At 37.7% G+C, this 22,407-nt stretch overlaps 3 protein-coding genes and 1 long non-coding RNA gene across 5 annotated transcripts; 3 read left to right on the plus strand and 1 right to left on the minus strand.

The window, feature by feature from the left end:
- Nucleotides 1–2,126: 2,126 nt before the first annotated feature.
- Nucleotides 2,127–4,549, plus strand: LOC148070396 (cytokine-inducible SH2-containing protein-like). 2 transcript variants are annotated; one of them, XM_087801337.1, is made up of 3 exons: nucleotides 2,127–2,627; nucleotides 3,558–3,721; nucleotides 3,795–4,549. In XM_087801337.1, exons 1-3 carry the CDS (start codon nucleotides 2,608–2,610, stop codon nucleotides 4,289–4,291), a joined length of 681 nt encoding a protein of 226 aa, XP_087657463.1. In that variant the 5' UTR covers nucleotides 2,127–2,607; the 3' UTR covers nucleotides 4,292–4,549. The 2 variants fall into 2 exon arrangements, with proteins under 2 accessions (XP_087657463.1, XP_087657464.1); XM_087801338.1 differs by having other exon boundaries at nucleotides 2,127–2,621.
- Nucleotides 4,550–5,719: 1,170 nt separating this feature from the next.
- Nucleotides 5,720–14,229, minus strand: hemk1 (HemK methyltransferase family member 1). The gene is given in 12 exon segments (XM_087801517.1): nucleotides 5,720–6,492; nucleotides 6,494–6,527; nucleotides 6,617–6,727; nucleotides 6,930–7,025; nucleotides 8,318–8,423; nucleotides 8,654–8,703; nucleotides 8,776–8,840; nucleotides 9,930–10,052; nucleotides 10,112–10,205; nucleotides 10,846–10,937; nucleotides 11,009–11,191; nucleotides 13,938–14,229. Coding segments are annotated over 12 exon segments (1,032 nt in total). The 5' UTR covers nucleotides 13,989–14,229; the 3' UTR covers nucleotides 5,720–6,465.
- LOC148070398 (uncharacterized) lies at nucleotides 12,881–13,302 on the plus strand. The gene is made up of 3 exons (XR_015712939.1): nucleotides 12,881–12,911; nucleotides 13,023–13,057; nucleotides 13,156–13,302. It is a non-coding gene; the product is annotated as an uncharacterized LOC148070398 (long non-coding RNA).
- Nucleotides 14,230–14,245: 16 nt separating the features above from the next.
- Nucleotides 14,246–21,781, plus strand: nprl2 (NPR2 like, GATOR1 complex subunit). Its single transcript, XM_087801515.1, has 11 exons — nucleotides 14,246–14,691; nucleotides 15,362–15,453; nucleotides 15,529–15,697; nucleotides 16,683–16,791; nucleotides 18,090–18,226; nucleotides 18,800–18,897; nucleotides 18,975–19,011; nucleotides 19,123–19,216; nucleotides 20,654–20,771; nucleotides 21,325–21,467; nucleotides 21,531–21,781. Exons 1-11 carry the CDS (start codon nucleotides 14,620–14,622, stop codon nucleotides 21,596–21,598), a joined length of 1,137 nt encoding a protein of 378 aa, XP_087657641.1. The 5' UTR covers nucleotides 14,246–14,619; the 3' UTR covers nucleotides 21,599–21,781.
- The last annotated feature ends 626 nt before the right edge of the window (nucleotides 21,782–22,407 follow it).

Here is a 22,407-nt window from a genome sequence, read left to right on the forward strand (position 1 = left end):
TTGACAATTTAGTTTGTTATATGAAGCTCATCTGTGAAATACACCTTTTGTTCCGATTCTTAACTTTAGTTAAATATACTTTATGTTGTAAGTAAGTAAGTCATTTTTATTTATATAGCGCTTTTCCAGACCAGGGTCACAAAGCACTTAAACAATCAAAACAATATTCAATAAAGTATATACTTTAGAGGTCAAGATAAAACTGATAACACAACAGGAGTTCCAGAAAATCAAGGAAAAGCCTGAACAAATAAAAACGTCTTAAGATGTTTCTTGAATGTTGTCTCATGCTTTTAGTGTTATCTATCAATAGTAAAAATATTAAACTGAAGTTAGGCTGTGACATCTTTTTCAGATATTGATTCAACCTGTTGATTAAATATCTTAAAATGTACATTTCAAACCTACTACCTACAATTTTATGAAGAAGACCAACTAATCTCAATATTTATTCTCTGTCTGGTTTGAGATCACAAGTCAACAAGTTTAAAACAAAAGTCCTTACAAGCAGCAATTCTGAGCGATTCTGAGAGACATTTGATCGAGTGACAGGCGGCTTTGAGACACGAGGCGTTGCTCTCTTTTTCCAGTGTTCTGAGCAGAGAGCAGTCAGTGTGCAGATGTGTGCAGATGTTTGAGGCAGAGGAACCTCACTGCACCAGGGTGAATCCCTCGAGGTAATCTGTGATGAAATTGTTTTTATTTGTTCAGGCTTTTCTCTGATTTTCTGGAACTCCTGTTGTTCCAGAAAGCTTAAAAATGAAGAAGGAAAAAAACATCAATATTACATAATCCTTATAATGATTCTATGAATTTAATAAATTAATAAATTAATAAAGTAAATAATGAGATCTTCACTGAGCAGAGCCTTCCTCTATTTAATCACATTGAGCACAAATTAAATGACATTAAATACAACTTATTTATATGTAAGTAAGTCAGTAAGTCATTTGTATTTGTATAGCGCTTTTCCAGGTCAGGGTCACAAAGCGCTTAAACAATCAAAACAATACTGAAGTGTACTGATAAAACACATGATAAAATACATGATAAAACACAAGTGTAATGATAAAACACATATTATAAGTAAGTAAGTAATTTTTATTTGTATACCGCTTTTCCAGACCAGGGTCACAAAGCGCTTTAACAATCAAAACAATACTCAATAAAGTATATACTTTAAAGAATTCATATCCTTGAACAAGAAGGGAACTTGAGGGCTAAGACGGTTTGATATTCACTAAGAGCGATTATGAAAGTACAGAAAGGCAAAAAGTAAATCATTATTTTAAGTATTTAAAGTTGAAAAGAAAACCCAGATAATTGGATAAATATTATACATGATAAATGACCCGAAATATATCCCATAATTTAAATGAAAAGGGCGAACAATCCAGATGGACGGAATTTATTGTTCTCAGAATCCGTCCTTGTGTACTTTCAACTTGGCAAAAGACACAAATCATAACATCACGAGTCGATTAATGTTCCAGGAAATCTGCCTGACATTCTTTATGTTAAATATGTACACACACACACACACACACACACACACATGCCAACATAAGATATAAAGGCTTCCTTATGATTCTCTTTCTTAAACATCCTCTCACGCAGATAAAGGCCTTCGCAGAATAAAAACCTCCATCATTCTTAGAAATGCTTCAGGATTTCAGCTGTTTTGCGTTAGGAGCCTCGCTTTATATGCAACACGCCGGGGACCTGCGTGTTTCCACTTTAGCGTGCAAAACACACACACACAAATGTCACTCGAACAATCGAAGAACATCCACAGGATGACCTTTGACCCATTCACACAACTTAAAAAAGCAACTTGTTCTCCAGGTCGCAGTAGTTTTCAACAAAACCTCCCAGAAAACCACCAGTCGGTCCGAAGAAGAAGAAATAAGTGGAAATTACCGCTGTGTGTGTTGCGAGTGTGTGTGTGTGTGCGTGCGTGTGTGTGGATTCCCATTACTTTTAATGTGGAGGCGCTCAATTCCCAGAATGAAGCGAGTGCCGGCTCCGCCCGAGGGGGCGGAGTCAAGCGCTCAGGATTCCTGGAAAGTGCGATTCCTGGGAATGAAAGCCGGTTCAGCGAAGCTCGGAACCGGGACCCGGCGACACAACCACCACAAAACCTGCCTCGAAACAACTACTGGACTTCGGTTCTCTCTCTCCATTTTGTCCTTTTTTCTCGATCCTAACGCTCCGGACAGACGCTCGCCTGAGACCCCGTCCGCCGGCGCTGTGAGATCTGAGCCGCGGCTCTCGGTTCGGTGACGTCAGAGCAGCCAGTGATGTGAGGAGTTCTCAGAATAGACTTCTAGGAAATTGTAAAATTTATAAGCCGAGCCGTTTATACTCTCGTCCTTCACACATTTGGACACATTCTACTCCCAACACACTCCAGAGGCAGCGCGGCTCACAATTTCCTTCTTTATGTTGTTTTTTGCTCCGTTCTTTTTTTGAAACCTGTCACTGAAAACAAAAAAAGGTTCTTTTTATCGCCAAAAACAAAGCGGACTTTATTTTCAACACATGCCAGGACTCTTTTCTTCCACCTTTGTTTGATCGGAAGGATCGTCGTGACGATCACAGTATAGCATGATTCTTTGTGTGTCGAGGTGAGTCTCAATCTGTGTTATTTACTGCTTTTTTTTACACATCGAGTCCATAATTCTAGAACAAAAGGACACACGATATTAAAATGGACTCACGAGTCACGATATTCGTACGAATCAGTTTATATTCATATTCCAATGTCAGTAAAAAAGAACATTTACAAAATAAACAGTTAAATACTTGAAGGTGAAATAATTGTTTAATGGATCCGACAATTCCAAATTGTCTCTACTTTTTTTGTTACATGAAAATATCCTTTTCTTTGTGTTATTTTCCCATTTTTTTTTAAAGTTAATTTGAGATGTTTTTTGACACGGCCGTCGTCGCGAAATAATGGTGGCGCATAACTTTTAGAGCCGTGTTCTTAAAACCAGGCGAACATAAGCGGATAAAATAAAATTTAAAAAAAGCGGATGATTCGTTTTAAAACTGTGAAAATACAATGTCAAGTGGGAACATTGAGGGAACATTTTGTTTTCTAATTAGGTAATGTTTCCAGGAAAATAAGATAAGACGCACAAGTTCATCCTTCATATATATATAAAATCAGCTTCATATATATATATATATATATATATATATATATATATATATATATATATATATATATATATATATTTATAAGTAAGTAAGTAATTTTTATTTATATAGTGCTTTTCCAGACCAGGGTCACAAAGCGCTTAAACAATCAAAACAATATTCAATAAAGTATATACTTTAAAGGTCAAGATAAAACTGATAACACAACAGGAGTTCCAGAAAATCAAAGAAAAGCCTGAACAAATAAAAACATATATATATATAATGTTATGTTATTATTATTTAAACAGGTTGTATTTGTGTCATTAAAGTGGTGTATATTGCGACGCTCCACTGCCTTCACGGCATGTATTTTTTGATTCTACTTTTGTTCCAATAATCGTCTGCTCCAGTTCCAGATCCCTCCTGCCTGCGGTTCCGTCGACTGAACCTCAGCGTGGCATGCGGACGGAAGGCGGACCCCACTCCCCGTGCCTGCAGAGCACCCCTCCGCTATGGGACCCCACCAAAGACCTCCGAGCCATCGCCAGCAACTTCTGCTACTTGGAAAACTCCGGTGAGTTAAATTGTGGAATAAGTGAGCTGATGAACCCGGTGACTGACAAATGTGTGTGTGTGTGTGTGTGTAGGATGGTACTGGGGAGCCATATCAGCAGCTCAGGCCCACTCTGCACTTCAAGAGGCCTCTGAAGGAGCCTTCCTAGTACGGAATAGCAGCCACCCTCTTTACATGCTGACCTTATCAGTGCGGACAGCTCGGGGTCCCACCAGTATACGGATCCAGTACAGCGGCACGCAGTTTTTACTGGACTCCATATCCCCGGCCAGACCGAGCCTGTCCTCCTTCCCCAACGTGCCCAGCCTGGTGCAGCACTACATGGGGTCGGAGAGGGCGGCGGACGAGGGGATGGTAGAAGAGCAGGTCCCTTCCAAACCCCGACCCGGCACCATCCAGGAGACCACGGTGGTGCTGAAACTTAAGCGGGCCGTGTACAAACCGGAGTGCCTACCGTCTTTACAGCACCTCACCCGCCTGGTGATCAACAGACACTCGGAGAGTCCAGTCCAGCTGCCGCTGCCCAGACCCTTGATACACTTCTTAGAGGACTACCCTTTCAAAGTATGACGCTGAAGTCCAACACCTAGGAGAGCGACACTCATGCTGCGGGACACTGAACGGGGACACCCCCAAAAGATCTGGACCTAAATACCATGTGGTTTTTCATCCATGGACATTCATCCATCGTAAGATCCACGTGGGGGACGTCCTCGTCTGCTTCACATTAATGCCGATGTAGGATTCTTCTTGACTATTTTATCATCAGAACAACATTTTCTACCTTTTACACTTGTACTTTTTTTTATTAAAATACTTCCAGTCATACCCCTCTTGTTATTTATGAGAGCCAAACCACCGGGACTGCACTCTCGGCACAGATTCACCGATTTTATTCAATTATTATATATTTTTTTCCATGTCTCACTTTTTGCTTTTAACATTTCAGTTCAAGGTTCACGACTGAAACCACAAGGACAAAAACAACACATCAAATAGTGAACATTTGGTCAATTATTGAATCATTTGGTGAGTTTTCATACAACAGCAAAAACAGTTTTGCCCGAGATCAAATTGGAAAATAAGTTTACAAAATGAATTTTGTGGAGTTGTTAGTAGTAAAAATGATTAAAAGAGTTTTGTAGATAGTAAAGCTATTTTAATAACGTTCCTGATAATTTCAACCTCTATTAGTGACGTTTATGCATCCCTAATTTTAACAAAAACAGTTACAAAATTCGAGTTTTAAATAATGATTTTGTAATTATCATATCAAAGTTAATAAATGTTAGGTAATATATTGCAATAGGGAGGCATTGGTTGGATATAAACTTCAATATACAAGAGTTTTGGTAACTCTTCTTCTGCGGAAGTCAAATTGTAAATATATGATTAAAAACAGCTGACAAATAATAGTTTTGGTTGAATGAATACAATTAAGGTTAATAAGATTTTAAATAAGTCGTTAATAATATTGCGAACCAATCAGAATAAATGAAGTTTAAATGAAAAGCTTAACTATTGAAGTACTTATAGACACGCTCTGTAGTTACAACATGTTTAAACACAAACTACGTATTTTCTCTCAAGTTAATATTATAACAAAAGGCCCATCAGTTGGATATTTGTCCTGTAAGAGTGACACAAACACGAAAACAAACTCCATTACATTAACTGAAACATTAATGCAACTCATTAGTTGAAACGTATCCTAGTATCTTCATGATTTAACTGTAACACCGAACAGAATATTTACAAGTAGAATAAACAAACCTGTTTTGGGGATTCATTCATATTTTGATTTGTTGTTTTTTTAATCACGCTTGAATTTAGACTATTTAATTCTCGACATTTAATCCTTCCAGTGGGGAAAAAAGATGTATTGTGAGAATGTTGAATGAAAGAAATTAAATCATCAATTTGAATAAGAGACATAAAACTATAGTGTAAGGTGGATGAGTTGATAAATGAATCAACGTCAAATAGATTTGTAAATGTATTTTTATTTTAACAAATTGAACGAGTAAATCTACAAAACTATACAACAGTATATACTCAAAAAAAAACAAGTATTTGAAAAACATTCACTGAAGCATTATTAATGGTTCTTATGAATTTAGGTGGACAAGAACAATGCACCTAATATTTACCCAAATAACAGATTCATAATTGGTCGTGAACATTATACAATACTTCTGGGTATTATCGAGAGGTTCTCGTTACGCTCGTGTTATGTTTTTTAAAGAGTGAGATCAGCACAGTTCTATGTTGTGCATTTGGAAAATGGCCGCCCTGAAGCGATCGTGTCCATAGTGTACGTTTGTGCCGCGGCCTGCGTCTGAGTCAGAGTGCGAACGAGCGAAGGGGAGGACTTTTCATCAGCCGATTCACAGAACTACTAAACGCTTCCTGGGAGGAGGGAGCGCTACCGGGAGGGAGGTTTCTAAGAAAAGCCTCGGTAATTACCATCAGCTTTGAGCCGCTTTATGCAAACTGGCACAAGTGTTTATTTATCGTTTGTTTTTGTAGCTGGCGGACGATGTTCTGGGGAAGGTTTTTTGCTGATTTGTACCGGGTTTGAAGATCCAGTTTCTCCTGTTAAAATATGGATCGTGCTAGATTAAAACGAGTGTAAAGTGCAGCAGGATGGTGCTTGGCCTGGGCGAGGGAGGGGAGGGAGGGAGAGAGAGAGGAGGGGGGCTTAAGCAAAGTGGGCTAAAGCAACGTAATAGGATCTCGGTTACTCAATCCAGATCCATTTCCTGGTTTTTTGGACTTCTCTTTCTGGAGGATGCAAAAGCGCGGTCTGGGAAATGACAAAAACAACACGTGAAAGTGTGACTTTGTAATAAACCTTCTAAGTTAATATTTAAAGAGCAGATCCTCTCAGCAGACCTGCCACTGATGTCGTGTCGAGTTTCCACGTAACTGAGCTTCTCCGGGTTCTCCTCCGCCCATCGCTGAACCATCACAGGGTGTCTCGGGTCCACTTCCAAGTAAACACGACTGTGTTTCACAGAAAAATTGATCAGAACAGGACTGGTCGTGACAAAAGGAAGGAGCGTCTGCGAGAGGGCGAGAGTTGTTGCTGGAGTCGCTGGAGAGGCAACTCGATACATGTGTCTTTTTTCAGGACACAGTTCCTGCTGCAACAAATCCAACCCAGGTGGTGTTTGCATGCGTGTGGATTCACTCGCGACATTATTACCCATGATCGCGTAAAATATGCGGAGCCAGAGTCAGGATCTGGCGGATCACGCTGAAGCCGTCTTCACCTCCGTCCAGAGCCGCCCGGTCCTCGAACCTGCAGCCACAGAGACACTTCTATAGGTGGATAGAACTTCATGGATCCCTCTGTAGGTCTCCTTCAGGAAATTGTTTATAGACATAAATAGACTCAACAATTGAAGAAATATCACATTATTTACTGTTTGCTACATTTTTACAATTTTAAAATTACATTTTCAATATGTGGCAGTCACTCAAGATTGCTGGGAGATTTGTCTTTAAATTACAGATTAAATTAAAAAGCAATAAAAAAGACACCATACTCTACACTACTTTAAAATGACATGAAAAAGTCAACTTTGGTGATTAATTTACTATTCATGTTATTATAGGTAATAACGATACAATAATTGTTACTATTTGACAACCCCAAATTACTTTTCAATTTATAAAATGGCTAAAACTATTATTTAAAATAATATGAGTGATGAGTGTGAGTGTGATGGACTGACAGACAGTCGGACAGAAATAACTAATAGAACGAGGAATGAATGAGTCCCTGAGTCTATTAGTGTTGCATCTGGGGCGGCACATATATATAATACTTCAAATTATCACTAATATTTGTCAAGAAATATATAACTTTTTCTACAGAACTAAATTCTAATGTATACAGCTTGTAAATGACCTAATAAAATAAATGACAAAAAACACATTTCTGCATTCAAAGTAAGTAAGTAAGTAAGTAAGTAATATTTATTTATATAGCGCTTTTCGAGACCAGGGTCACAAAGCGCTTAGACAATCAAAACAATACTCAAAAAGGTACATACTTTAAAGATCAAGATAATACTGAGAACAACATAGGAGTTCGAGAAATTCAAGGAAAAGCCTGAACAAATAGAAACGTCTTAAGGTGTTTCTTAAAGGACAACATTGCAGTCGTGGTTGTCATCAGTGCTGCGCCACAAAACACACAAGTACATTTAATGTTAATCATTATTACTATTAATAATAAGAACAATAATATTGGTTGTTATTGTTGTTGTAAAATACACATCATTGTCTTTCTATATAGTGAAATGCAGTAGAACAAGTGGGTAATTATCTTAGTTGTGGCTGCCTTGGTTCTGTTTTTCTATTGATTCTTTTTGTGTGTTATCTTATCTCATTCTTTTATTCTGTACAGACACCACAAATAAATCCTATGTCGTGTTCACAACACTGGCGATACCAGCTTCTGATAATTATTTGAATTGTTCATAATAATTATTAATTTGTTTTTGTTCTAAACTATTTTTAATTAACTCTCGTGTTCCCATAAAGTGAATACAAGTAGCATAATATAAGATCTTCTTCATTCGTCACCTCAATATTTCCGGGTCCAAGGCAGCCATGTCCTCTGAGAAGATATAGGGGGGGTTACTGACCACTGCAGAGACACGACCGCAGACCTTGAGCAACGTTTCTGCATCTAAGGAGACACAATCACAACACCATTCATGAAACATAAACCTGCTTCCTTCTGGATTCATTTCCTTATTAAATCAGGTTTTCAAAGGAAAATCAGATGGTTTTTAATCTAGTATTCATGGGCTGACAGTGACACAAATCTAACACTGTGACTAATACCAAACCCGTTTACAATGGTTAAAAAAAGCAACAGTATCAGCAGCATCACGTACATACACAGGTGTCCCTCACCTTTGATGACGTCCAAGTGGTGGAGCTGTAACCTGTCCTGGAGGCCGAGCCTAACAAACAATCAGGTGGAAACAATGACAAAGGAAAAAGTCGGTTGATAACATGTGTTGTGTATTCATTACTGCGATGCGTTTTCCCTCGTCAGGTGCACGGCGTCCAGGCTCTGGTCCAAGGCCACAGCTGTGAGCTGCAGAGAGACGACGGCAAGAATCAGAAAACATTTATCGCCAAGGTTGTAAAAACACAAGATCTCTTGTGGTGTTTCGGATAAATGATATCTCAGAATGAACAAGTAAACGACAGTCAAGTAAAATGAGATGGATAAAATATAATGATAAGATCATTTAATCGTACATTAAAATATGCATCTCCATCCCTCACAGCAGACGACCTTTCATACCGAGTCTGGTTCTGCTCAAGGTTTCTGCCTGTTAAAATGCACTTTTTTACTCTCATTGTGACATGTTTTTTTCTTCTCTTACAGGGTGTAATTTGAATGTTACTGTAAGTAAATAAGTCATTTTTATTTGTGACCCTGGTCTAGAAAGGCGCTATATACATAAATAGAGATTATTATTATTATTATTTGTATAGCGCTTTTCCAGACCAGGGTCACAAAGTGTTTAAACAATCAAAACAATATTCAATAAAGTATATACTTTAAAGATCAAGATAAAACTGATAACACAACAGGAGTTCCAGTGTCGTGGGATAACTTGAAATAAAATGGAAAATGAAATGTGTCTGCCCGACATTTTAAAATGCTGTTGATACTAAATTATGTTGATTAAATATATGTAGGAGAGAACAGTGTGTAGATTTAAACACCATACAGGTGTGAATAGATAGATAGATAAGATAGAACTTCAATGAGGACGAAAACAGTACGAAGAAATCAGAAAAGCATTGTTATTAAAGTTTATTTTAGATCATCTATACCAACACTCGTTGTTGTTCTGGTCGCCTACTCCTGGTCAACAGCCATGGTTGAGGTCAGTGAGTTAACAGCTACTCTCTGTTGGCAGGCGCCTGCTGTTTATTTACCTGGAGGCGGCGTCTGATTGGCTACTATACCTCGACATGCAGGTCATCTCGCCTCACGCTGATGACACAAACACTCAAGGCAGATGTGAACTGTAGCTCACTTTTTGTCCGAACACGAAAAATTACTTTCATTAAACACCCGGATAAAGATTATAATGATGGTTCACGGTTACGCAATCATTCAATGACATGTTAAATATATTTTCCTAGATAAGCTAAGGGGTTGTCTTACCTGTGGAAGCATCTTAAGTAGACTGAGAGAAATGGCACCAGACCCACATCCCACTTCCAAACACCGCTTCGGCCCCGGATCACTCCCCGTCAGCAGATCCCTCAGAACCAGCTCGACCAACTCCTGGAAGAACAGGTTTTCGATTACGATCGTTTGAACGGATTTATCTCGAGGATCCTGACCTCCGTTTCTGGTCTTGGAATGAAGACGGGGGGCCTCATCTTGAGGGTGATGTCTCTGAAGTCCCACTCCTCGATCACATACTGGACCGGCATTCTAACACAATGACAGTAAGGTAAGGTAAGGTAAGGTAAAACTTTATTGATGATTGATTGAAATTGTTTTTTTCCAATAGCCAATACATACAGCAATTTTTTATAAAAAATAAAAAATAAATCAAGTAAGATAAGTAAAAGATACTAGATAAGATAAGACGAATATATAATATAATATATATTATATATTATATTATTATATAATATATAATATATATTATATATATATTATATTATTATATTATTATATATTATATATTATATATATTATATTATATCAGAAATATATATAATATAATATAATATTCTTCATATATATAAAGATAAGTAGAAGACGACTTCATCACAGGGCCAAATGTGCACGAAACCCTCCTTATATTGATACATTTTGAAAACTATCATCATAACAGTAACATTTGGGAACTACAAGTAGAAACTGAGCATCACTTGAGCATCATATCAGGATCATTAATGAAGGCCCTGTTTGATACAACATGTTTCTGTCCCATCTTTCTTCTGAGAAGTGAGGAGTGTTTTAAAATGGCTTCTGGTCTCTTCTGCCATCGTTTCATGACACTGCTCCAGTTAACCTTTCAAGCTATTTGAAGCCATCCCTGGCAGCAGGTGGTCATAATGTCTACCTGGAGAGCCGTCTGGAGCAGAGCGTCCACACCTGCTCCGTTTCTTCTGGCGTGAGAAACTGCGAGAGTTTTTTCTGATCAAGACTTTGTATCTAAAAAGATTTAGAGACTGGATGTTAGTTTACATGTTTGTTTAGACACAAGGTTTGGCTGAAAAACATACAGTTTTTGCTCCCAGCAGATGGGCTACGATGTACTGACTGGAGTGATCCGGCTCCATCACGCCACTCTGCTCAAAGTGTCGCTTCCATAAGTCGACAGCCTGGGCAGCTGTGATGGGTCGGGGAGGAAGGGCCGGAGTGTTGCATGAGGCGAAGCATGACGTCTGGAAGGATTTGACTGATCTCTTCAACCACAAATCAAAAGATGCGTTTTGTTAGACATTTATTCGCATGGTTTGAATTAACACAAACTAATTCTTAGAGAGACAATATATTTCCTTCCTTTTAATTAAAAAAAACTTAAGATTATGATTATACTGTAAATTATTACATGTTAAATACACCTTTGATATATTATATATAGTTTCCTGCCTCATAAATTCATACATATTGCCATCTTTGTGTTTATTTGTTCCATTTAAATTGTTATGTGTTCAATTATGTTTTTGTCATAATACTCTGCAGTTAATACAAAACTCTACAACAAGAATTCTGACCGGCTCTAGTAGAAGAACTCACATTTTCACACTTTCTTTCAGGATCAATTTTAAAATGTTGTGCAGGCCTTTCCAAGATTATCTGGGACTTCTGTGTTTGTCCTATGCGTCTTAGCCTTTTATAGTATATCTTTTTAACTGTGTATTGTTTTTGATTGTTAAAAGCGGTTTGTGACCCTGGTCTAGAAAGGCACTTTACAAATAACAATTACTTACTTACTTACTGTATTCATTTTTGCACATATAATTTGAGATTAGAAAATATATTTAACTACCTCCCTGTCCTAACATCACTCTCACCCCTGCTTTAACGTTCATCTATTAATCAACTTTGTTCTTAGTTTTTTTTGTTGTTTATATTCTGTACGAGTTGATTATTTAAGTTTGTTGATTATTTATTTCATTTTGTTGGTTATTTCTTTATTTTTCTTGAATTTCTTAAGAAATGTCTGTTTAAGTCTAATTGTTTTAAATGTTTAATGTCTTTAATGTTTTCCATCGTGGGTCAGAGAGGACCAACATTACATTTATGCTGTAGGTCTCAATACATGCATATTTGACAATAAAATAATTTGACTTGACTAAGTGCATATATTTCTCATTATACAGTTTTTGTTTTTTTTGGAATTTGTTTTTGAGAATAACCTCAAAGTGAACAAAGAGATATAAATATTTTTAAATTAGTTTAGTCCTCAATTAATTGTACCTCTTTCACCTTATAAAACTGTATTTCATTTTCATTGGATATCTATCATATTGGTGGTCGATTTATTCATGATTTAAATCATGTTTGTTTTTACACTGTGGGGTCAAACTACAGGGAGTGCAGAATTATTAGGCAAATGAGTATTTTGACCACATCATGCTCTTTATGCATGTTGTCTTACTCCAAGTTGTATAGGCTCGAAAGCCTACTACCAATTACGCATATCAGGTGATGTGCATCTCTGTAATGATAAGGGGTGTGGTCTAATGACATCAACACCCTATATCAGGTGTGCATAATTATTAGGCAACTTCCTTTCCTTTGGCAAAATGGGTCAGAAGAGGGACTTGACAGGCTCCGAAAAGTCAAAAATAGTGAGATATCTTGCAGAGGGATGCAGCACGCTTAAAATTGCCAAGCTTCTGAAGCGTGATCATCGAACAATCAAGCGTTTCATTCAAAATAGTCAACAGGGTCGCAAAAAGCGTGTGGAAAAACCAAGGCGCAAAATAACTGCCCATGAACTGAGAAAAGTCAAGCATGCAGCTGCCAAGATGCCACTTGCCACCAGTTTTGCCATATTTCAGAGCTGCAACACCACTGGAGTGCCAAAAAGCACAAGGTGTGCAATACTCAGAGACATGGCCAAGGTAAGAAAGGCTGAAAAAGGACCACCACTGAACAAGACACACAAGCTGAAACGTCTAGACTGGGCCAAGAAATATCTCAAGACTGATTTTTCTAAGGTTTTATGGACTGATGAAATGAGAGTGAGTCTTGATGGGCCCGTGGCTGGATCGGTAAAGGGCAGAGAGCTCCAGTCCGACTCAGACGCCAGCAAGGTGGAGGTGGGGTACTGGTATGGGCTGGTATCATCAAAGATGAACTTGTGGGGCCTTTTCGGGTTGAGGATGGAGTCAAGCTCAACTCCCAGTCCTACTGCCAGTTTCTGGAAGACACCTTCTTCAAGCAGTGGTACAGGAAGAAGTCGGCATCCTTCAAGAAAAACATGATTTTCATGCAGGACAATGCTCCATCATTGCTGGCAAGAAAGGGTCTAAAAGAAGAAAAACTAATGACATGGCCTCCTTGTTCACCTGATCTAAACCCCATAGAGAACCTGTGGTCCCTCATCAAATGTCAGATTTACAAGGAGGGAAAACAGTACACCTCTCTGAACTGTGTCTGGGAGGCTGTGGTTGCTGCTGCACGCAATGTTGATCGTGAACAGATCAAAACACTGACAGAATCCATGGATGGCAGGCTTTTGAGTGTCCTTGCAAAGAAAGGTGGCTATATTGGTCACTGATTTGTTTTTGTTTTGTTTTTGAATGTCAGAAATGTATATTTGTGATTGTTGAACTGTTATATTGGTTTCCCTGGTGAAAATAAATAATAGTAATAGTCACCTGCACACACAGATATCTTCCTAAAATAGCTAAAACTAAAAAAGCCCTGCTCCAACTTCCAAAAATATTCAGCTTTGATATTAATGAGTGTTTTGGGTTAATTAAGAGCATGGTTGTTGTTCAATAATAAAATTAATCCTCAAAAATACAACTTGCCTAATATTTCTGCACTCCCTGTAGAAACTAATGTATGACCAACCAACACCTGCATGTACATTAAATGTAATCTATAATTGACACCATGTATTACAGAGGTTTGTGTGTATAAAACATGCAACATTCATTTAAGCATCTTAACAAACTTCAAATCACCTTTTACCTTTGTGTACAGAAAACATGTGGTACCGCTAGCTACCAGCTTTCTTAACATGTCGGTTGTAAACAGAAGAAGATCCCCAGGGTTGACAATAAATGGCGTGCGGCTCAGAAACTATTACTCCAAATATAAGTAATAAACTTTAAAACAAGGAACCTTATGGTGTCTCGTCTCTATGAATGCTTGATTTAGGCGCAGTAGCAACCCGCATGAAGAGTACTGCACTACTACTGCGCTTTATTGCGCAGCACTGATGACAACGAGTACGAGTTTCGTTCACTGACAAGTGGAATGTTTTTATTTTGAGCATGGACATGGTTTGTTTTATTTTGTATAATTTATTTCAATCGATACTTTTCAAGCTGTCTGCATTATAGTTTAGAACTCTATAAAAATAATGATCGTTTTTGAGAATTATTGATGATAATTGTAAGAATGTTTTCACGTATGAAATAAAGTCAGTGAGTACTTGAACGCATCACTGTTGTTGATGTCAGGTGCAGGAAGTACTCACTGAACTACACACTATGCAAACAGAACTATATGCAATTTGAGATTTTATCCATATTTATCCATCTAAACTCTTATATGTATCTAAGTATCGCCGTGGGACTCGAGTTTAAACGAAAAAGGTAGCAGTTAGCCTTGTAGCTAGCACAGCTGCAGCAGTCTGTGCTCGCCAAACATGGTGACGAGAATAGAATGCATCTTCTTCAGTGAGTTCCATCCCACTCTTGGCCCTAAAATAACATACCAGGTGAGTCATGACAACGACTTTAATAACAACTGAGAACTGATGTGTCAATCTCAAACGCTAAAGACTAGCTAGGACAACAATACACACATACACACACACACACACACACACACACACACACACACACACACACACACACACACACAGGTTGAATATATTTGCATTTATATATTTAAATGGTCCCATTATCAGCACAGGAATTGAAGCCATTCAACTGCTACAAGGTTAGACACTGTCTGTTGAAATAAAAGGGCATTTTGACATTTCCATGGTAACATAAATGAATAATGCACTGACAGTTTGGTTTCCAACCATCAAAATATGAACAGCGTCTTCTCGTGGATCTTGAGAAAATATTTCCTTCCTTTTAATTAAAAAAACTTAGATTATGATTATACTGTAAATGATGACATGTTTTAGCCTGTTAAATACACCTTTGATAATATCGTTTCCTGGCTCATAAATTCATACATATTGCCATCTTTGTGTACATTTGTTCCATTTAAATTGTGAAATTATGTGACAGTTTGGTTTCCAAACAAAACATGAACAGCGTCTTCTCGTGGATCTTTAGCAACGATTTATGTACAGAAAGCGTTCTTGTGTATTTTGTTTATATATGAGATAATCAATACACGGTTTCATGCTACTTTTTGTCTCCCTCTAACAGGTTCCAGAAGAGTATATTTCAAGGGAACTGTTTGACACAGTCCAGGTTTACATCATCACTAAGCCAGAGCTGCAGAGCAAACTAATAACAGTGTACGTTGAAATGCCTTCATGTGTTTTTACTAAAAATCCAGCCTCATTAATAACCTTGTGTTATTGCCGTTCTAGCACCGCCATGGGCAAGAAGTTGATCGGCTGTCCCGTGTGCATCGAGCATAAGAAGTACAGCCGCAACGCTCTACTTTTTAACCTGGGCCTGGTTTGTGACGCGCAGGCCAACACGTGTGCATTAGAGCCGATTGTCAAGAAGCTTTCAGGATACATCACAACTCTGGAGGTAGAAAAACATTGATTTATTTCTTCACATTATCCAATCTTTACAAGAAAATACAAGTGTTGTTTTTATCCTAGATCTGTTGTACTCAGGTTCTTTAAACTTTTGTGTACAAATATTTACACATCTAAATTAAAATAATCTAGGAATAATAATAATAATAAAGACATATGGATGTTCATTATTTTGTCACCTTGATCATTTTATAAGTAAGTAAGTAAGTAATATAGCGCTTTTCTAGACCAGGGTCACAAAGCGCTTAAACAATCAAAACAATATTCAATAAAGTATATACTTTAAAGATCAAGATAAAACTGATAACACAACAGGAGTTCCAGAAAATCAAGGAACAGCCTGAACAAATAAAAACGTCTTAAGATGTTTGTTGAAGGAGTCAGTAGATCATCAAACACAGAGGGAGAGGAAGATCGTTCCAAAGCTTAGGAGCAACAGTCTGGAAGGATTTCTCTCCTCTGGTCCTGAACCGTGTTCAGGAACCATAAGTAGATTCTGATCCACAGACCTCAGAGCCCGGGCTGGGGTGTAAGGCTGTTTATGCGACTATAAAAGCACTTGGCTCACATAAAAATGAGGATGATATTGTTTATTTGTATGCTAGGTTTGACCAAAGAAGCAGCTAACCTTGCAAAGCAAGTTGAAGTTAGAAATGTGTGACTGCAACTCTGCGGCCATGCGTGCTTTAAACTGTTTGTCACTGTCCGTGTGCTCTGACCTGTTTGTGTCCGATCAGCATCATCCTTTAGTGCTGAGTCTTGTGTTGAGTTGACCCCATGCTCCGTTCATTATGCTCCTGGCTCGTCACTTGTGTTTACGGATATTTCGGAAATTCCAACCACAAACAAACCCCAAGAGTTGCAGTTCTCGCAACACAGTCAAAATATAATTGAATTTGGTGTTTATTCCGCACCTAGTTCTAAACACTATATTCCCGCTGACGTGTTTTAATATTTGTTTTCATTTGCTGCAGCTGGAGAGCGGATTTATCTCAAACGAAGAAAGCAAACAGAAACTTCTGCCGATTATGTCAACCTTGTTAGAAGAGCTCAATGCCACCGGAGCCTGTACCCTGCCAATAGGTGAGAGTTGTGGGATGATTGTATGTCAATGTTCTGTTTTCCAAGTGATTACATGATTTATCTGTACATTATATTTGTGACTGGAATTACAATTTAACAGCTGAAAGACTGGGCGGGTTGAAGAGTTAGAAACCATATGTCTAATAGTAACGACTATGTTCTTGTTCATTGTAAGTAAGTAATTTTTATTTGTATAGCACTTTTCCAGACCAGGGTCACAAAGCACTTAAACAATCCAAACAATATTCAATAAAGTATATACTTTAAAGATCAAGATAAAACTGATAATACAACAGGAGTTCCAGAAAATCAAGGAAAAGCCTGAACAAATAAAAACGTCTTAAGATGTTTCTTGAAGGAGTCAGTAGATCATCAAACACAGAGGAAGAGGAAGATCGTTCCAAAGCTTAGGAGCAACAGCCTAGAAGGATTTCTCTCCTCTGGTCCAGAAGTGTGTTCAGGAACCATCAGTAGATTCAGATCCACAGACCTCAGAGCCCAAGCTGGGGTGTAAGGCTGGATCAGATCACTGATGTAAGGAGGAGTCTGACCATGAATAGATCTGAAAATAAGAACCAGAATTTAAAAGTTGATCCTGAAAGAAACTGGAAGCCAGTGAAGAGTTTTAAGGAGGTTGTGATGCACTTCTGTCGTGGTGGTATTGAAAATGGTGATACAAAGGTTTGAAAGATCATTTTAATTTTGTCTTTGTGAGGTAGATGTTCTTCCAAGTGTGTTTAGAATCCAACGGTCTATGTCCTCTGTTGAGAACGTTCAATGAATATGCGCCTCCACAGCTCCGCAGGATCAAAGTATTAGTACAAAAACTGTAGACGACAAACTCCCCATAATCTACTTTTCACCAGCTCATAAATGCTCTTCAGCTAGTTTAGACATTTGAGCTAAACTTTGAAGCATTAACCCTGAATATAATGGCTCACGTATAAACTATAACAGCTCAAGAGACAGAGCAGCAGAGTGTTGGACTCCTGTCCTACGAAAATACTGTGCCAAAAACTTATATCTGAAACTTTCGGCACAGTTCTTTTCTCCAAAGGCCACTTCGCTGGAATGTAACTTGAGCCACCTTTCGATGAACTATAGTCACTTAGTAAAGTCATTTTAATAGGCTGTAAAAAACCCAATATATGATTATTTATATTATTAGTTTGTGCAAAGCGTCCCCTATTGCAGTTTGATGAAGAGGCGATTTAATGAATATGAGTTTTTAGACACTTTAGGTCTTTGAATGCAGGATTTCTCTCTGAGTCCAGTCTTTGTTTCCGTGTCTGGTCTAGATGACTCCAACACCATCCACCTGAAGTTGATCCAGCTGCGCAAGGATCCTCCCATCGTCCAAGAGTATGACGTGCCGGTGTTTACGCAGTGCAAAGAGCATTTTATTAAATCTCAGTGGGATCTCACCACACAGCAGGTACGAATGCATGACGAGACTCGTCCAAATACTTGGAAACTCATAAATGCCTTTTGTCAGCCGTAACGCCTCAAGAATGAATTTACCGTCGGAGCATTTGTTTTTGCCAGGAAGTGCGATTATGTGGAATTAATAAGGGAGTCATTCCAGTAAGTAAGTAATATTTATTTATATAGCGCTTTTCGAGACCAGGGTCACAAAGCGCTTAAACAATCAAAACAATACTCAAAAAAGTACATACTTTAAAGATCAAGATAATACTGAGAACAACACAGCAGTTCCAGAAAATCAAGTAGCAACCAAGATGAATATGAGGAGATATAAAAAAAAAAGCAAAAATAAATCATTTAACAGTTTAATTCAGGTATGCACTCGGATTCAAGAAAGAAAATAAATTGGAGAGAAATTACACCTGGATTGAACAGAATAAACGGTGTGAGTGGGATTGTAATTGAATGGACGACTAAATGAGTAAAAACATGTAATGATGAGGAAATGCTTTCTCTTCATTTAATCACATATAAAATGGTCAAGACAGAATGGCAGATAAGAAAGTGTCATTTGATTTGTCAGATTTTGCCCTACATTGATGGGTTCAGGCACATTCAGAAGATCTCTGCCGAGGCTGACGTGGAGCTTAACCTCGTTCGTATCGCGGTGCAGAATCTTCTGTGAGTACGACAAAATTCTTAGTGATTTGACTATGTTTTCATTCAAAATGGTCTAATGCAAGTTGAAATCTTTGCAGGTATTATGGAGCTGTCACTTTGGTGTCAATATTCCAGGTAGGAATCAGTATGTTTTACTTATCAGGAAGATTTCTGCTCCCCTACTAGTTGGATTGAGATGGACTCATCTGTCATCTTGTCCTTGTTTATAATACCACCTCACTCCAGTACTCCAACGTCTATTGTACGACCCCGAAAGTCCAGAGTCTCATGGACGACAAGTCTGTTCAGGAGGAGTGTCTCAACTATGTCACCAAAGCAGGCAAGTGACGTCTGCATACCTACTCTGGTCCACAGGCCTCATGTGCAAAGAATGTATTTCCTACTAAAAACGGTCGAACACTCAAATCCAGAAAACGGTGCACGTACGAAAATATTCAGATGTATGAGTGAATCTGCGCGAGCACACAAATACACTTTTCTTTCGTACATCCCGATCAACACGGAATTAATCGCAGCCTTGTTCGTCCCTTTTCACTCCCCAATTTACATATTTAAATCCTATTTAAGTGAACCAGAGTCTGTGATTTTTCTCTCCGCGATCAGAAAACACCTTTTCAAAAATAGATCAAAGAAAAAATCTTTGATCTATTTTCTTTATCTTTATCGTTAGACTTAGATTGTATCATCTTGTTCTTTCTCTTTGTTTTTGTTCTTATTTTATTTTGATTTATATTTTATTTCTTATGAAAAAAAAATGCTGTATTTGCTGTGGCTAATTGGAAATAAAAACAATGAATAAAGTTCTACCTACCTACCCTACCTTACCTTAAAAACATCAAATGAATAAGTTTAAACTGGATTAACTGTTTATATTTGTTAATTTAAAAAAAATTCTGACACTTTAACTTAAATCAGTGCAGACGTGCTCCGGTTTGTTTATATATTATATATATACTGTATATATATATATATATATATATATATATATATACACAGATAATGTTTATATTTTATGTACTTGGTTATTAGCCTGAATACTTTATTTACAGAGACGATCAGGGGCTTATTTGAAACATCTTAAAATGGAGTTTAACTACAATAAAAGTGTAACTCGTTCACTTAAAGCACTGATGATGTTGTAAAGAGGGTCTTATCGTCTGAGCTTCATATGATTGTGTGTCACAACACACGGGAATTTTTATGACATTTATAAAATAAAAGTGTTTTGTTTACTAATGAACATGAACAAATCATGTGACAGTGTATTTATACAAGTGTTTTTCAAGGAGATCGCTCCGGTCATGTGATCACATGAGGGGAAATTTTAGCTGCTTTCATTTTGCAGCTTTAGTTTGATCAAACGTGATGTTTTTCCACAAGAACGTCTGTGACTCTCGTCGAGAAAAACCTGCAGCGATCAGACACTGAGACACTGATCATTTTGTTCATTATGATATTAAAAACAAGCTCATAATTCCTTAACATTTTTTTTTTAATAGCGTGAAATAGCAGATTAAAATATTCAGTATAAAACGATCAATGTTGTCTTAATAAATACAGATCATCAGTTTGGTGAATGAGAACAAATGTATATGTTTGTGAATAATTTAATATCGACTTGTGTAACTACAAACACTTCATGTGTGTGTTAATTTTTTTATCAATATTGATCAAAAGTTTGACCTTTTTAACGCTCATTTCCTTATTGATACGTATGGACTTTGACGTGTTAAATTCTTTTGATCCACTGCACCAGGGCAGAGGCGGGCCAGTCTGAGGGACATTTTCCAGTTGTACTGTGGTCTCAGTCCAGGGACCACCGTAAGGGACCTGTGCTCCAGATACTCGCAGCAGCTCCAGAGAGTGGATGAGAGGTCAGTAGGGGGCGCTGTTATTGTACAACATGACCATGTGCTGACATTAAAGCTGGATGTTTTCTATTGTAAATGTTCTGCACTTTGTAGAAAGATGATGATCAGACCAGCATGCGAGACATTTTGAGAGGATAACTGAACTATTTTCGTCATAAATTCAGCCTCCAGTTCATCATCTTGTAACGTGACTGAGTTTGTACTTGTCTCATCCTTCATCAGCCAGTCTGAGCTCTTAAACATGTGTGAATGGGTGAGATAAGGACACATTTAATAATAATAATAATAATCAAACAGAAGAGAGTCTTGTGAGGAAAAACAATATTTACTCGACTAGTTACTTAAACCATGTGTAGCTCATCATTATGCATCAATCATTTCATGCTAACATCTTCTTCAATAACACCTCCAGGTCCAACCCAAGGATGGAGATTAGTTAGATTAAGGGACTTGAAAACTGTACTTGGAAAAAGTACTTGAAATTGAAATTGAGATTTTAATTTGACTTGAGAACGGTGGCTGTAAAACAAGGTCAAACAGGTCAACTTCTTCCCAGGAAGCTGATACAGTTCGGCCTGATGAAGTCTCTGATTCGGCGGCTGCAGAAGTATCCGGTGAAGGTGACCCGGGACGAGCGCAGCAGGCCGCCCCGACTCTACACCGGGTGTCACAGTTACGACGAGATCTGCTGCAAAACAGGCATGGTGCCCTCCTCCACTGTCAACAAAGCTAGCATGAGGTTGACCTGAGTGTGTCCTGCAGGCATCAGCTACCAGGAACTGGATGAGCGTTTGGAGAACGATCCCAACATCGTCGTGTGCTGGAAGTGATGACACAACACCGTGTTGACGAAACCTCCCGGAGGCATCTTTGTTTTAACGTTTCATTTCATTTTTAAGAGTTTTAATGCTTTTGATGAACAAATGATTATATTTATATTTATATGTTAAACAGATGATGAAAGATATGATTAATAAAGGTCAGTGGAATCCTTATTCTGTGATTCTCGTCTGAATACGCACATGATATTGTTCACACTGCATCAATAGTTTGACAAGATGGATAGATAAATATATAGATAGATACACTATTAATCCATATTAGCTGAATAAGCCAAACATTTGTCATCAGATCATTCAGAGTGGAAATGAAATGTTTATTTTAAGGTGTACACTGGCCTTCTGGATTCTCCACCCTCATCTATGGTTTTTGAGAAGTGCAAAACAATTTGATAATCTTTGATATATATATATATATATTATATATATATCTGAAGAAAACGTTTTTATTTGTTCAGGCTTTTCCTTGATTTTCTAGAACTCCTGTTGTGTTCTCAGTATTATCTTGACCTTTAAAGTATATACTTTATTGAATATTGTTTTGATTGTTTAAGTGCTTTGTGACCCTGGTCTGGAAAAGCGCTGTATAAATAAAAATGAATTACTTACTTACTTACCTGCTCTTGGTATATTCTCACATTATCTATGTCCTTACTCTAACTTTATAACCAGACCCATTGTACACAATGTGATGTAAGAAATACCATGTACAGTTAATGTATAAATAAGGCAAATAGACTATGATTTGTTTTATAAATAAGTGTGACCTAAAATAAAGCAAACACGTGCATTATAACGTT

Source organism: Callionymus lyra, chromosome 10, assembly GCF_982586985.1.
Source record: "Callionymus lyra chromosome 10, fCalLyr1.hap1.1, whole genome shotgun sequence".
Classification (NCBI taxonomy): domain Eukaryota; kingdom Metazoa; phylum Chordata; class Actinopteri; order Syngnathiformes; family Callionymidae; genus Callionymus; species Callionymus lyra.

Excerpts from the sequence above, each read along its gene's own strand:
- LOC148070396 (XM_087801337.1), top strand. The coding sequence starts at position 2,608 with ATGATTCTTTGTGTGTCGAG. Across the intron at positions 2,628-3,557 it reads ATGATTCTTTGTGTGTCGAG|TTCCAGATCCCTCCTGCCTG; the intron begins GTGAGTCTCAAT and ends CGTCTGCTCCAG. Across the intron at positions 3,722-3,794 it reads CTGCTACTTGGAAAACTCCG|GATGGTACTGGGGAGCCATA; the intron begins GTGAGTTAAATT and ends GTGTGTGTGTAG.
- nprl2 (XM_087801515.1), top strand. The coding sequence starts at position 14,620 with ATGGTGACGAGAATAGAATGCATCTTCTTCAGTGAGTTCCATCCCACT. Across the intron at positions 15,698-16,682 it reads GATACATCACAACTCTGGAG|CTGGAGAGCGGATTTATCTC; the intron begins GTAGAAAAACAT and ends CATTTGCTGCAG. Across the intron at positions 19,012-19,122 it reads CTTTGGTGTCAATATTCCAG|TACTCCAACGTCTATTGTAC; the intron begins GTAGGAATCAGT and ends ACCTCACTCCAG.